Source organism: Coturnix japonica, chromosome 1 (assembly GCF_054131305.1).
Source record: "Coturnix japonica strain WE chromosome 1, WE-NBRP24, whole genome shotgun sequence".
Taxonomy (NCBI): Eukaryota; Metazoa; Chordata; class Aves; order Galliformes; family Phasianidae; genus Coturnix; species Coturnix japonica.
Genome location: NC_140663.1, coordinates 92,428,040 through 92,443,141, shown reverse-complemented (window position 1 = coordinate 92,443,141; position 15,102 = coordinate 92,428,040). Strand labels below are relative to the sequence as shown.

Below are 15,102 nucleotides of genomic sequence, written 5' to 3'. Positions count from 1 at the left end.
ACTGCTGTGCCCTCAGCCAGCAGATACTGAGTGGGATCTGCAAAATGGTGCCCCACAGTGATGTAGGGAATGAGCCTGCAGTAAACAGCCTGACACTTGGTCACATTTGCAGCAAGTTAGGTCTCCATCCCTTAGGACAGGCCAATCCTTCAGGTGTTTCAGCTTGAGGGATTTATGCTGCATCAGTGAAGAAGTGAGGATATAAGCAACAGCTGTATTACAATTGTATTTTTTTTATCACCAGATTATGCAGCTGGTGTTTATTTGTTTTCCTTCACTCACAAACACAAAATTATCTTACAGACTGAATATCTTTAGTTTTTCAAGAGACTGCTTTCCACTGAATGTATGTTTTCTACAAAGGCCAAGACAAAACACTGCAATCCTTGGGCATGTTGTGAACAACAGGAAGGCAGAAGTGCTGCTGCAGTTTAACACTCAATCCTCACATCCTCACATCCTACTAGGGAATGGCTTCATCAGATTATTTCTCTACAACAAAAAAGCATAGGAAACCACTAAGAAATGTTATCAAATTCATTTTGCCATACTTAGAAGACAGCGGGTTGAACTGCATTGCAAATGACCTTTTAATAAAACTTGCAGAATGCTTTGTCAATCACATTTTGCATGATCTTTACTCCTTAAATGTATCTGTAAATTCACAAATCTATTTGAAGGCAATTGTTTCAAAAGTTGTAACATTTATTTTTGTTGTTGTTCTGGTAAGTATCCTAGAACTACCACTTATCTTCCTCTTTTGAATGGTTAAAGGTGACTTAGCCCTTCAGATAGAAGCAAATTATTACTTTCTCCTTATGATAAAATTGTACAGAATTAAAATGTGTTTATTGCATCTTGGACTAAGGCAAGGAAGTGTTTTTTTGTGTTTTGTTTTTTTATTTTAAATTATTATTATTACTATTATTATTATTATTAATTTTCTGTTTTAAAGGTTTTATTTGTTTATGGTATTTGCTTAATAGAAGAAAACTTTTCCTTTTAATTCCATTTTTTTTCTTCCTGTTCATCTTATTGATAAGAGTGTTGGAATGAATTCTAGAAATTTAATTCTAGACTTTTAATTCTGTTTTTCCAGCAGTGCTGTTGCCAATGTTTTATATTGGTACTATTGTGGAATAGTTTAAATGCTGAAATTTAAGTGCTATGCGGATATATATAATGTTTCACAAACCAAGTAAGTTTCAAACACATCCTCAAACATTTTAAACATAGGAATTAATTTACAAATATTGTTTGTTTATCATGGTCTGCTAGGGCCCAAGATTATCTTTTGCTTAGCCAGGAATACACATTGTGACATGTCTTTTCCATTTTATTCATGTCCTTGGTGGGGCGTTATCTGTGTCTAGGTTATTAGCAATAACACAGGTAAATAAATTGTCTTTATCAAGCTATCTGAATCCACATTGAAATATACTTTCCTGTATTCAGAGTTGTAGGTCTGAAATGCACTAGAGCATCAAGGCTGAATCTTAAAAAGTTGATTCTGTTTCTGAAGGTATCCTACATTATCTTTGCATGATCAGTAATTCACAATAGTTGTATTTACCATTCACCTGTAAATTAAAGGGGGACCTTTCTTACCACCAGTGCACTGAGCTGATTAACTATCAAGATACCTGAACTGAATTTATGCATAATCTGATGAAATATGACTTCTGAGCTAGACACATACCTATACAAAAAAGTTTCACAGTGATATCAGCTCTTCTAAATCAGTTCTCTTTGGCTCAGCTTTTTCATCCATTTTGCTAATTGTTGATGTTGTCACTGACATTTAGGGAAGCACATGGCTAAGACACCTACTGAATCAGAACTGTGGAAAAAAGAAGATACATGGGTGAAGGCACTGTTGTATGAAACCTCTTTTTTCCTCATATGTACAGCCCCCTCCATCCTTTGGCTCATACAGTCTGTTAGAGAGAGCTATATTGTGAGCACTAAAACACAATCCGGCATGTGTCTTGTGCAAATTGAGCCTCTTCATTTTGCTGGTTACAAGAAAGGGCACAGCTGTTCCTCTGCCTTTCCATGGGAGCTGCTCAACTATGCTGTCTGGAGTATGCTTCACTCATCCTCTGTCTTAGTGGAAGACAGACCAGTAAAGAAGTAAAAGCCCGTTTTGTGGCAGACAGTCCCAGTCTGTAATGACCAGTTCCTGGTGCTCCTAACACATTTATAACCCTCAAAGTTTGGCAAAGCAAGCTAGCTTCTGCTCTTTGGCTTGAATAAACTAAATGCCTTTAAAATGTTCCACTCACGTTCTTCAGAAAAAGGATTATCTTTCAATGCTAACATATAGGAGCTGATTGTAATGGGCCTTGAGCTCTGCTGGAGACTGGTGATGCAACAACAGTAGTTCTTTATAACAATGATGTATTTTGACAGAAAAGAGAATAATAAATTGCATAAGTGCTTGAGCATTATTCAGTACTCCTATAATGGATGATAAGAAGTAATTTATATGCTTCTTTTTGGCAATAACTCTCCTAATGAATCAGACATTGCTGACAAAAAGACACTTAGCAAAAATAAACGTGAACTACAACACTTCATTAAAGTAAAAGTATCTTTACTATTAATATACAAATGGTGAAGAGTGACAAATAATTGATATAGTTTAAGCCATACTTTCAATGTCTTTCATAAATACAAAACCAGCATCTGCGATATTACTTCTTTTTTACAGTATAGAGATATATATATATACACAGCATTTCATAGGGACATAAGATTTTGAAACAAGAAACAAACTAGCTCCAGTGGTAGCTAACTTATCAATATATAATTCAGGTGGTATATATCGCAAGTGGGCTGTTGACAACGTGTGGAATAACAAAAACAATATATGGTATGCTTTAGCTCATACTGTACACAGCATACAAATACATACCGAGTGCTCATTGTAGCAGGAAAGCTTTTTTTTTTTTGTTTGTTTGTTTGTTTGCTTAAATCTTTTATGTAGCTCAAAACTCACAGTGAGAACTCTACACCAAGAGCAACAAAATTATCTTCCTGGGGGGATCTGATTGTTTTATATTGTTTGCCACCAATCTGCAGGGACTTTCCCTTCCCCCTGTACTTTACATTTAGAATCATAGCCTTCTCACATAGCAGACTTAAAGGATGCAGCAGGGCTAACGTTACCCCTTCTCTAGTTTTTACAGTCTGCAGCAGCCTCTTTTATTTTAGTAGCTCCCTACTTGCCCACCAGTATCTATAGGGCCTCCCAGTTTCTGACCCTCTCAGTTCATTTTCACTTGTTCTCCTTTCCTTAATTCTGTCAGCACCAAAGCTGGTCATCTTGCCCGCTTCCAATCTCACCTGTGACATAAAGCTGCCAATACAAATTTGGCAATAAATACTTATATTTCATTTATCTGGGCTAAAAATGGCCAATATTCAAGTTTGAAAGTCAAACATCATGAGGTTCACAATGCCTGTTAAGAGGAGAAATAGACAAGTAAACTGTGTTTTCACCGAACTGAGTCCAAAGCCAAACTTGTAACAGAAAATTTTCTTTCTGGCTCAGGTTCAAATAAAATGACCTAAGAACACATTGGAAATATTGAAGGTCACTTAAAATTCAGTGAGTGGTTTAAAGGGAATTATATGAAACAATCTGAAAAAGGGGATGGAACACTTTTTTTTTTTTTTTAATTATCCATTTAACTACGGCAGCTTTGCACTGATTAGCACAAGCACCTGAAGTTAAACAATGTGATTTAAGATGAAACAATACTTTGTAGAATGTTTTAGTCTTTACCTAAAGCACTGCAATCACAACAAACTATTTAGAAGGATGTTTTAATTCTTCTTAATTCTGGATACATACATCTTTATCCATGTTTACTGATCATTGCAAACTCCTTATAGGCAAGTCTTCCCTGTGCAAAATGTTAGCAGGAGCTTGGTAGCATATTTCAGGTCTGCTTACACCTAGATGACTCAACTGGACAAAGACATGTGGAGCCTCACTGAGACAAATGGATGAAATTCAGGCCCCACTGAAGTGAGTGTGTGTCCTAAACTCCAGTGAGACCTGGATTCCCCCAGCGCCCTACCTGCAATGTTTTCTGCACCTCTCTGTAGACCTCTCCTTTAATCAGAAGTGAATGCCACCCAGCAGACACAACCACTACTTTACAAAGGTATTACCTCCTATGACAGATTACCAGTATGGTGAGACCACAAAGGACTGCAAAACAGTCACTGCAGTTTTGCTCCAGAGGTAATATGGTGGGAATATGTTCCTTGCTATCTTTTAGATTTGAGAAAAGATGTTAACGTTTTATATCTAAGTGCCTAAACAAAACTAAAGAGACTTTGTATCTGACTCTTCAACTTGAAAAATTGGTTGAAACACCCTTTCATAATCCCCATGAGCTCCATCTACTCGAATCTTTTCAGTAGTAACACACCCACAATGACCCTCACTAGAATTGTGATCTCAATAAATTTTTTTTTGCCAATTTTGTGTTTAAAATATTAAACTGAATTGAGAGTATTCTCTCCCGTTTACTTTAGATGAGCATTTGAGCATATTTGAGTAGAAATGTATACCATGGTAAAGCTTTCAAATACTTTAAACAGGCTTTGTAGACAAATTATTGAAGATTTTTTTCTTTAATAAAGCAAAGTGGCATGCTATCAAAAGGCACAAATACATTTCCATTATCTGGTCTAGGAAACAGAAGAATGGCATGATTATTATACTACAGTTTGATGATTGGCACTTAAATAAATAAATACCATCATAAAATGAAAGCCACTTTTTGGATGAACATCAATGCAGAGGCTGAAGACAGGAGGTGGAATTTACTATACCATGGACTGTTATCAAACAGCCTTTGTATGTGACTGTCACTGTGCAACTATGTTGTATGTATCTAAATCTGCTCAGTCCTGCAAGCTTCTGCAAGCTTTTCTATGAGAGCACATCCATCCTCCTGTTCACACTGACTCCACTGGTGTCAGCTGGATGCCATATGAGCAATGGGTTTAGCCACACAAAAATGTCCTGCAAGGCCTGAGGCCTAAATAAATAAAACTTTGTCACATTAGGCATTAGCATCACCAGAATAGTAAATATTTCTGCAACCACCAAAAAAAAAAAAAAAAAAAAAAAAAAAAGAAAGAAAAAAGAAAAGAAAATCCCACAAACCTTAGAAGTAAAAACAAACAAAAACAAACCTAAAACCAAACAAAAAAGCAATCAAACAAACAAAACCAGAAAACCTCTACATAGTACATTTGTATAATAAATTGTAAAATGTATTTTTTCTTTTGTTTGCTTGTTTTGTTACTACTGTGGTAAATCAGAATGTACACTTACTAAAAACGACTGCGGAAAAAAAAGAAACTAAGTCATTTTACTTAATTTTACTCCTTATTTTTTTGTTGAAGAGAGATTGTCATTGCCACATTCCATTTTGGCCGTAATTTCAATGGCACCCTCTCACACCCCTCCCTAGAGTACGTTAGTGTAACAATTCAGATTATTCTTACAAATAGTTATATTCTGTCAACTCTTCTGACATTTCATACCAACACTTAAAATTACTTTAGACAGTAAAAGTGACATTTATACAGATACCTGGTTCTTTTTCTTTTAAGTCTAGAATCAGAAAAGAAAATAAAGACATGAGGTCACTCCAGTTCTACATATATCTTACAAATTACAGTGCGCTGTCCCTCATTTGGAAACATTTGCAAATACCAGTGGTTTTGAGAATTTTGTCATAGCTTGGCTTTCTCCTGCAAAGCACAGAGGCAAAACACAAGAGATAACCTACTAATCCGCAGACCAAGGGGCATGCTTGGAGCAGCCTATAAGTAATCATTCAATTCTCAGCCCAACTGGCAAGAGACTTAAAATCAGGCAGAAAAGAAATACTTATGGAAATAGTTCTTGATTTGTATTCCAATATAGGAGGAAGTGCTTTTGCTTCCATTATTGAAATAATTTTGCTGCATATTTTACTAATTGATAGTAGGACAGGAGTATTAATACCAAACATGCTGAAGAAACGCTTTAAATCCTCTAGTCTTTCCACACTGGGATAGGAGGCTATATTTAAAAAACAAAAAACAAACAACAACAACAACAGAAGAAGAAGAGAAAAACAATAGCAACAAAATAGAACACCTAACCTATGTTAGGCCATGTAAGATTTTTGCGTAAGTTTTAGCACGAAGTACTAAAAGTTGAAATGCAACTACAGTTCAGCCTAGACAGTGTTAGCCCTGCATACATCGTATAGGAACCTTGTTGTGCAAATGATTGTGCTGGCTTCAGAAAAAGCACCATTTGCTTAGTGAACCTTGATTTATCTGAGAATGCACAGCACCACCTAACTTTGTGATGGCAGGCAGAAGAGGAAAGAAAGTCTTGTACCTTTGTCTTGGTAACAATACTGCATGAGATGATGTGGGCTATGGATGTTCAAGCCACACCAATCACGTCCAACTGCTTGAATTTTCCAGGTCCCTTCCTCACATTTGAATAGAGGGAGAAAGCCCAGTTGCATATATGTACTTTGTAGAAATAATATATATTCACACACAAACAAGACAACCTTAATTATAAAATAGGGGACAGTTCTGCTCACTGTGTATACTACTCTGAAAGAAACAGGACAGAAATTTAACAGGCAAGCAGATACTTGACAATACTGCCTGCGCAGTATGTGGGAGCAACAGTGACAGGCTATAGAGAAATATATTAATCTTCCTTTTATCCAGAAGTAATTCCTTAGCATTAGAGACTATTATGCAGCAGTTTTAAATTATTCTCTTTCATAACTTTTGTCCATCATTGCTCTTACCCATACTTTTTGATTTGGTTCTGCTTTTGTGGGAACTTGGCTTCTCATCTAGCCATATCAGCATTATGCCTCTGCCATCAACTACTTGGTTCACCATAGTTTTTCCCAAAGTGGCTAAAAGTAGTTGGCTTTTCTTTTCTTTTTTTTTTTCTTTTTTTTTTTTTTTTTTGACATCAAATCAGTGCATCTCAAAAATAAGGAAGATCTGAAAATTCATTATCTCCTCAAGTTTTTCAAATCCAGCAACGTTTGGGTTAACAAGAAGGTTAATGTGCCATTATCCTCAAATGTAACAACATTCTTCTACATTTCACTTTTAGCTTTACAGAGCAGAAGTCAACCACTTTGACATAACTACAAAATATCAGATAAGAGTTGGTGACATTTTGTGTGAAATTAGGTAGAAATTTGCAACTAATAGCAAAATTCAGACATAGAATGGAGAGGACAAGAGGGCATAATTTGCTGAGTAAAGCTACGCTTAAACCTTGAGTATGACTTAGATGTCACAAGGTACTCTACAGTTTGATCCTAACAAGTAGAATGTTTTAATCTAGTTCACTATTTTATCTACTTCTTCCAAAGAAATATTTTGAATAGGTTGGTAGATGTGGATATACTGCGCTGGAATGGAAGCAGGATGTATTACTCCAATTAGCAACATAATTAAATCAATATTAATTAATATATTCTTTTTCATCAAACAAATTAGCCAAATTTCTAAGTAGTGCATATTATCCATAATAATAAAATAGATTTTCTTAAAAAATGCTTGACAGGAAACAAGTATTTTGCCTAATACACGTTCTGCTTAATTAAAAATTTAAAAATGTTCCTAACCACTTAGCCAAAGTCTTCCCATCTGTTTATGTTTCTTGTTATAAGATAAAAATTCATAACATAGCAAGAACTTCTTTAACAAGGCCAACTTCAAATATTTCATATACTGATTTGTGGTGAAAATATATCTACTACACTAAAATGAAGTTTATCCCTTGACTGAAGGGTTAGAAGAGTGAATACTACATATGCATAAATGCACTGGGACAACTAATGTGAGTTTGTGTTAGAAGATTGCCTTTGAAGCCTAAAGTTATTTAAAAAAGAATTCCCTTTCCACACATTTCCTACATTCCAGTATAAACACAACCTTCCTAGTGTTAATATAGAAAATCTGGCATTCTGAAAATCCTGGGCCTTTCAGTCACACTCTAAGGTTAGGATGAGGCCAATATTAGATAAAATATTCAGCCATTTTGATTTAAATCTGTACATCATAGTTATCAAACTTTTATGATACAAGAGAACCCAGGCAAAACTATGGGTGGAGCTGGCTCTGTGTTGTTGAAGACAGCTTCTTGCTTTTTTTTTGTTTCAAGTGATATGCACAGTTGGAATGACTACTGAGTGTCTGCCAGTGATAAGATCTTAAATGTTATGCTAAGATTCGTTTTCATTTTTTAAAAGGCAACCTCAACTTTTCCTTGATTATAAATGGAAACAAATACAGTAACATATGGCACTTTATGTATGTAGATTGCCCTGTAGGATCTGGAGGGACATGATGCATTGTTTGTGGTTAGGGGTGCTTTGCCAATTATTCTTACAAATAGATGTACTTTTTCATATAATAAGTTATAGTTCTTATTCTGAAGATTTTTACATTTTATACCATGGGACTTGGTGTCAGCAAAACAACGTATTAAAACCATTAACAAAAAAATAGAAAAGAACTGTAGACAGAAACTGTTTTATCATATGTACACATGTACTAACTATTCCAAGCTTAAGTTTCCCAGGAAATTAAGGTCAGCTGTAAAGTTTTGGTCACGGGGTTGCTTTTATCCAAATGTATTATCCAGAAAGCTGTAGTTTATCTTATGCTTTGCTATCATCTTCTTTTGATTGGATGATGTCATTAGCAACTTTGATTTCTATGGTTTCTGGATTTAAAGCTTCTTTCCCATTTTCTTCCTTCAGTGGCAGCTTCCTATCAGAAAAAAAAGAGAAATCATGGACATTACAAAAAATAACAAATGATGTGGAATTTAAGTCTACAATGAGTGCATTCTTTATACAGTCCATAGTGTTTACAGAAATATCAGTCAATGAAAATGATATACAATTCTTTTGAGTATTAAGGTTCTTTGTTTTCAAAGAAATTAATATTTATTAGTTCCTTCCAGTTCTTGTGTGGATGCATGAAGACATTCAGATGACATTTTAATTTCAGAAATATGCCTTTGAATCTTAAAATCCTAGATTCCAATGTCAAGGGAATCCCCTCTCTTATGTACAGGAAAGACAAAACACTGATTTCTTTCAAAAAGTTCTAAAAAATCACTTCCTAGTTCTGCTAGTCAAGTTAGCTGTCAAAAATACAGCTGTGAAAAATATGTATGGTTTAGGTAGGTGTTCCTGTAATAGTATCTCCTGTAGCTGTTTATCCTGATTCTAGTTTGGGTTTGTTTTCTGATTTGTTTTTGTTTTTAACTGGGGAGTAGTATGCATATGCGTTTTTTCCATTCATAACAGCCATTAAATGTTACAGTAATCTTCCACTGTGACTGCTTTGGTGTCCCAGTTTGCTATATGTTATTCTGTTTGAGGAATCCCTTAGGAATGTCTTGCAATAACAGCATTTAATGATAAGAAACAAAACAAAACAATACCCAAATTCCCAGTCTTATGATATTTCATCTGGCTTGAAATTAACTAGAGCTTGAATAATGAGCACAACCTTATCTAAGAAATATCTATGAGAAGACTAACTTCTTCTTTTATAGTAAAATAAGGGATGTATATCATCAGCTCTCTGGCCCTGAACACGGAGAATGTTGTCAAGCAACTGTCTGTTTCACACAGCACACACAAAGGAAACAGCCCACAATACAATACTTGAAATGATGGAAACAGCAGAATTAATGTAGATCTACTTTTGAAAAACAAACAAACAAAAAAAACATGGAGGCAGAGGAAAAATGAGTCATGAGACTCACCTGTGTTATAGGCCTAATAAAGCAAAATGAGCTGGCATTAAAAAAAATAAACCATATTTAAACAAGATTTATGGAAGTTCAAAGTAGTTACTGAAATGATGGTGTTGAAAATGAGGAAATCTATAGCCAAAGTCATAACTAAGCAATTGACAATACATTAAATGTAAAATTAAATAAAATACTTTTGGAGAAGTAGATTAAGAGCATGTCACAAATAACTTACAAGTATTTTAAATAGAAAGATATTGCTAAACTCTGTTGAAAGATACCGGATATAACCCAAATTCACGTTAATGTCAACAGTGTGACACAATTAGCCTTGCTTTCACTGCAAGCAAGAAGAGAAATAAAACAAACTACAGACATATAAAGTATTTATAAGTTTTCCTCATTGAAAAAGTCAGTACAGCATTCTATGACCTTACTGTCTTTAAAAAAAAAAAGTTCTTTCTTAAATATGGTGTGATCAGTTCCCTACTGATGAAGAACACATTTTTTTTTTTTTAATTGTGAAATTTTCCTCTCCCTTTGTGCCAAATATTAATTCATATGTAATCTCTATTAGGAGATTCATTAATTTTCCTCTTTTAACTAACTAAATCAAGTTTAAATGATTTAATTACATTAGTTTTCTTACACATAATCACTATTTAGCCATGCCTATTTGAAATCAATCTATATTTTTCAGCTGGGCAAGTAGTAATTATTCAAATAAAAATCTTTTAAAATCAATGTATTTTCAAAATAAAAAAGGACTGGAGAACTTTAAAAGGTTCTTTTCGTTTTTCAGACACCGTCTATTATCAATCAGTAATGACATTTAGTTCCTCTAGCACTACACATGGCCTAATCACAATATTTTGCTGATATTACCCACACAAAACTTAGAATATTTACTTCTCTATTAGATGACTATTTTATAGGAAAATGGCTTCTAGCCATTTTAATACTGAAATTCATCCAGCTTCCTTAATATGGAGAAAAAACTCAACCAATCCTAGAAATATAACAATATCAGACTAGGAATTTAATTATAGTACCATGTTGCACATGGCATTTTAATCCTATTTCAGAAATACAGTAAGAAATACACAACTTATCTTGGTTTCCTGACAGTATTATTATAACTTGTTTACTTCCAGGTAAAAGTGCTGTGTGCTAATCTGTCACAAATGGATCTCAAACATTGCCTTAACAGTGAGTTAAGTTTAAATAAAGGTTACTGAGTAATATGATGAGCAATATAATGAAAACACTACATTATTGTGAAAAATAAATCTCCTTCTTAGTTATTTTACACAAATTTTTACATTCAAAGCAATTTAGTGTCTGGATATACGCAGCTCAACTAGAAGAAGAAAATGAAAGAAAGGTTCACTGAAAGTTAAGACACAAAGAGACTGAATCCACAGTCAAGAAAGAGACAGGCATCACATAGGCACACATGCTGAAATAATCCCTTTCAAATACACAGACATTCCTGTCTCTCTCTGCTGAGTCCAGATTTAACTAATTTAAACTGAAGATTTAACTCTGATGTCTTTAAGGAAGCCCAAATTAGCCATAATGAATCCTGCCTTGTGTGGACTGATTTGTCCCTGAAGCTCTTCCCTCCTGCAAGCTAAGCTCTTCTGTACCAAATCGCTGTTGCACCTGTTGTTCAGTGTGTGCAAGTGTTATTCCTCCAGAAGGACTTAGTTTTATCCTATCACGTCTTCCTTTACTACAGTGGCGTCTCACCCATAATTCATATTGCTTCTCTGCTTTATCTGTTATGACTTGTAAATGAGCAAAAGGTCTTGCAGTGTTCCCCTTGAACCAGTGACCCTTCAGATGTCCTGGCTGCCTGATGCTTTTGACTCATCTTTGGTTTCCTAAGTGACTCTGCCCTGAATCTTTAGCTAACCCATCTGACCTCCATCCAGCTGTGCCTTGCACTGCTGCCTTTTGCCATTTGTTGTCAGACAAGAAATGACCAAGAAAGAAACAGTCATCATTACTAGTATCTTCCAGTGGCCCTATTACTCCAGGAACATAATACCCATCAGACTCCTTACCAGCTGTTCCAACAATTTAACTATTTTTCCTGCCACCAGTGACTGATTCTTTCCCTCAATAAGATAATAAAGCATTTTTGATCTTAACTGCTTCATGTTTCAGTCCGACAGCTGTTCTAATGACTTGGACAAGCAGAAAGATCTGAACACAATATCTGCTACTATCATGTTCCACCGCATTTCTATGTCTTAAAGACATTAAACAATTTGGCAGCAGTGGCTTAGCTGATAATTCAGCCGTGGTCTAGTGTAGTTTGTACAGTGTTTACAGTTACATTCCACTGACTCCTTAGATAATTTGGTTTGCTGCAGTACCCCTCAATACAAATTCCAAGTATTTTTCAAATGGTTAAAGGACTGTTCTGTAAGAGTTCTCTCAACACTCGACACACCGCTGATCCAAGGAGGCAAGCAAGGCCTGGCCCTCATGCTTCCGCCCTTCAGCATGGTGGGCAGAGCAAGGATGGCAGTGTGGTGTGAGCCCATGTACCAGCAGAGCTGGGCATGGGCTGCTGAGATGTCTGGAGATGAGAGGGGCCTCCTGGGCCATCAGCAGGATGATAGTAGTATGGACAGTGAGGGCAGGGCAGAGCTGTCCATGCTCCCTGCGTGCTGTCTTCATTAAGAGAAGGAGCACTGCAGGAGTCAGGGTGGCAGAGAAGGCAAGAAAAGTTTCTTAAGATGTTCACTAACATCCAGGCATGTTGAAGAAATCCCCATAATTGTTGTGTTGCCATCACAGGGCTGATGTGAGTGAGAGACTGGTCCTCAGAAAGAAGAGAGAGATGTCTGGGGATAGCCTTGGCCATTGCCCTCTGTACTGTGTTTAGACTGACTACTGTAAAAAACTGCACTAGTGAACTGCATTGCCACAGCACATGGCTGTTGTGTACCTCTCTCCTTGGTAGTGTGAGGGTGGCCTTGCAGCCAAGATTCTGGGTAAGACACTGGGAAATACTGGGCTACTTACTCTGGTTCTGTGAGAGGAGTAGTCTCATTTGGCTCATTTACTGGGCTCCCATCTTCATGGCTGGTAATTCTTTCATCCTCTGTTCTCATTTCCACTATTGGCTCTTTTGATCCATCTTTCCTAAAAATTATTAAAAGAGTCTCAGTTTTTATCATCACATTAAATATATTGCACTTAACTAATTACCAAAATCTCTTCCTTCAAAAGACGGCAGAGAAAAAGTGGAACTAATTATCGACAATTAACACCACTGAGACATGTTTAACAGTGTGTCCTCAGTTCCCTCAAGTCTTCAAAGTATCCTGTATCCATGGCTACTTACCTACTCCACAAAAATCATGGATTAGTATCTCAAAAGAACATTTTGTTTACAAATAAATAAGACAATGGATGACCTCCTCATGGGAATAAGACATAAATTTGGCTAACATAGTACACTAAATATAGAACTTGACCCCCAGTTATGCTTGAACTTTTTGGCAGTATAAAGAGCCATTCTTGTAGCACATACGCTACCCAAGTGTACTTTCAGTATTCTGAGATTCTGACAATCCCAGCTGTCATGGATACCATGCTCATTTTTGTAGACAATGCATGCAACACACGCACTTAATTTATGTGCTATGTAGGAGTTGGCTGTTTGATAACATTGCCATCTAGTTACACGTGGAGTCATGGCTGCCTGATATCCGTGAAAAGACAATGGTTTGTAACAGGGCTGGCAGAGGGAACAGTAAGTTCTACTTGTGATGTCTGTATATACACAATCTAATGGTTAAAAGTACGTTACTGCATATATTTCATAACTGAGGAATCAATCCATATAGAAAGTACAAACTGGGGAACACTGCTTATAGGAAATATACTTTGCCATTCCTGTTCCAGATAGCTGTGTCTAAGTTACACGCATAGTGTTATCTACATTAGTTACATATGGAACATAACTAATGACTATATGTTTCCTACCAATCAAAATACAACAACATCAACAAAAATACCAAAATGCCACTCAAAGATCCAGAATGTGATCTGACATATTCAAATGAGGGAAATGTCAGCATCTTTTAGGAAATGGCATTTGGCATGATAGAAATTCAAATTTTGACCCTTAACACTTAATGTTCAAAACAAAGAATAAGGTAAATAAAAGCAGTTCCAACTTATTTACGATCAGAATCACTGAAGATCACCACAAGAAAGAAAGAAATATAATCAAATAGTATAGTTGTTCTTGCAAAAAAAGAAAAAAAAAAGTGTCATGGAGGAATTACTGTTATGTGACCAGCTCTAAACAGCACGGAGTTGCATTTGTATATCAGATGTTGATAGCAATACATAAAGTGCTGTCAAAGGACATTTAGAGCTGTGGCTCCCTAATGTCTTCCCATTCAGAAGGGGTCTGTACACCAATTCATATGTGGTTACTTCCTAAAAATGAAATTAAAGCAAAAACTGAAGTGCCATGCTCAACAGGAAAGGACAGCTGGAATCTTGAGCCAGAAGCTGCAAATGCTGACTCTATTGGACACGACATGCTGTCTTCATGCAATAGAAAAACTGTGTTATACTTTCTATGACTGTAACCTTTGGAGAATTAGGAAGTATCTGTTTTACAGCATAACTTCTTTTATTCAGAAACATCACTTGATGTAAATACTGTGTGCCTGCTTATGATTGTTTTGGTTCTGTGCAGTTGTTTGAAAAAGGGTTGAGAACTCCGTCAAGAAATACAATCAGGTTTCCACTCAAAGACATGGTGTCAGAATCCCAACAGCCATAACTAAAACCACAAAAGTGCCTTTTACACTTCCAGCACTGGCAACAGAGAAGTCCACTGTAGCTATGAATAAGAAGGGCAACCAAATCTGCTGTGCAATCTGCATCTGGGAAAGATGGGTTCCAGGAAGGTGAATTAAGAAGAATTAAGTGCATGTTCTGACTCCTGGAGAGCTGCACTGCATAGGAACTGTACTTGTAAATGCTATTTATGCCACAAAATATATCTTGTCACAGATATTACATCGTACATTAAAAAAATATCCATCTTTCAGATGAACATAATGAGAAAATGAAGCCGTCATATTTAGTAAATAAATGGAACTGCCTAAAACCACAAGTAATCCTCTGTCTTATCTTTTCAAAAATGCTGTGAATAGAGGCTCTTTAAAGAACTTATTTTATGCAATCAGCAAATGAACTTGTTTTTTCCAGAGATTTCGCCATCT

At 35.9% G+C, this 15,102-nt stretch overlaps 1 protein-coding gene across 3 annotated transcripts in view; it reads right to left on the bottom strand.

The window, feature by feature from the left end:
- Positions 1-3,643: 3,643 nt before the first annotated feature.
- The window catches only part of NCAM2 (neural cell adhesion molecule 2), a 240,044-nt gene continuing 228,585 nt past the window's right edge, over positions 3,644-15,102 (bottom strand). For 2 of the 3 annotated variants that reach the window (XM_085547739.1, XM_085547731.1), the window contains 2 exons: positions 12,878-12,997; positions 6,198-8,841 (listed from right to left, as the gene is read on the bottom strand). In XM_085547739.1, coding sequence (XP_085403865.1) covers positions 8,730-8,841; positions 12,878-12,997 — 232 coding nt within the window. In that variant the 3' untranslated portion in view covers positions 6,198-8,729. Of the gene's footprint in view, positions 8,842-12,877; positions 12,998-15,102 lie in introns of all 3 variants that reach the window. The other variant, XM_015880697.3, reaches the window with a different exon arrangement.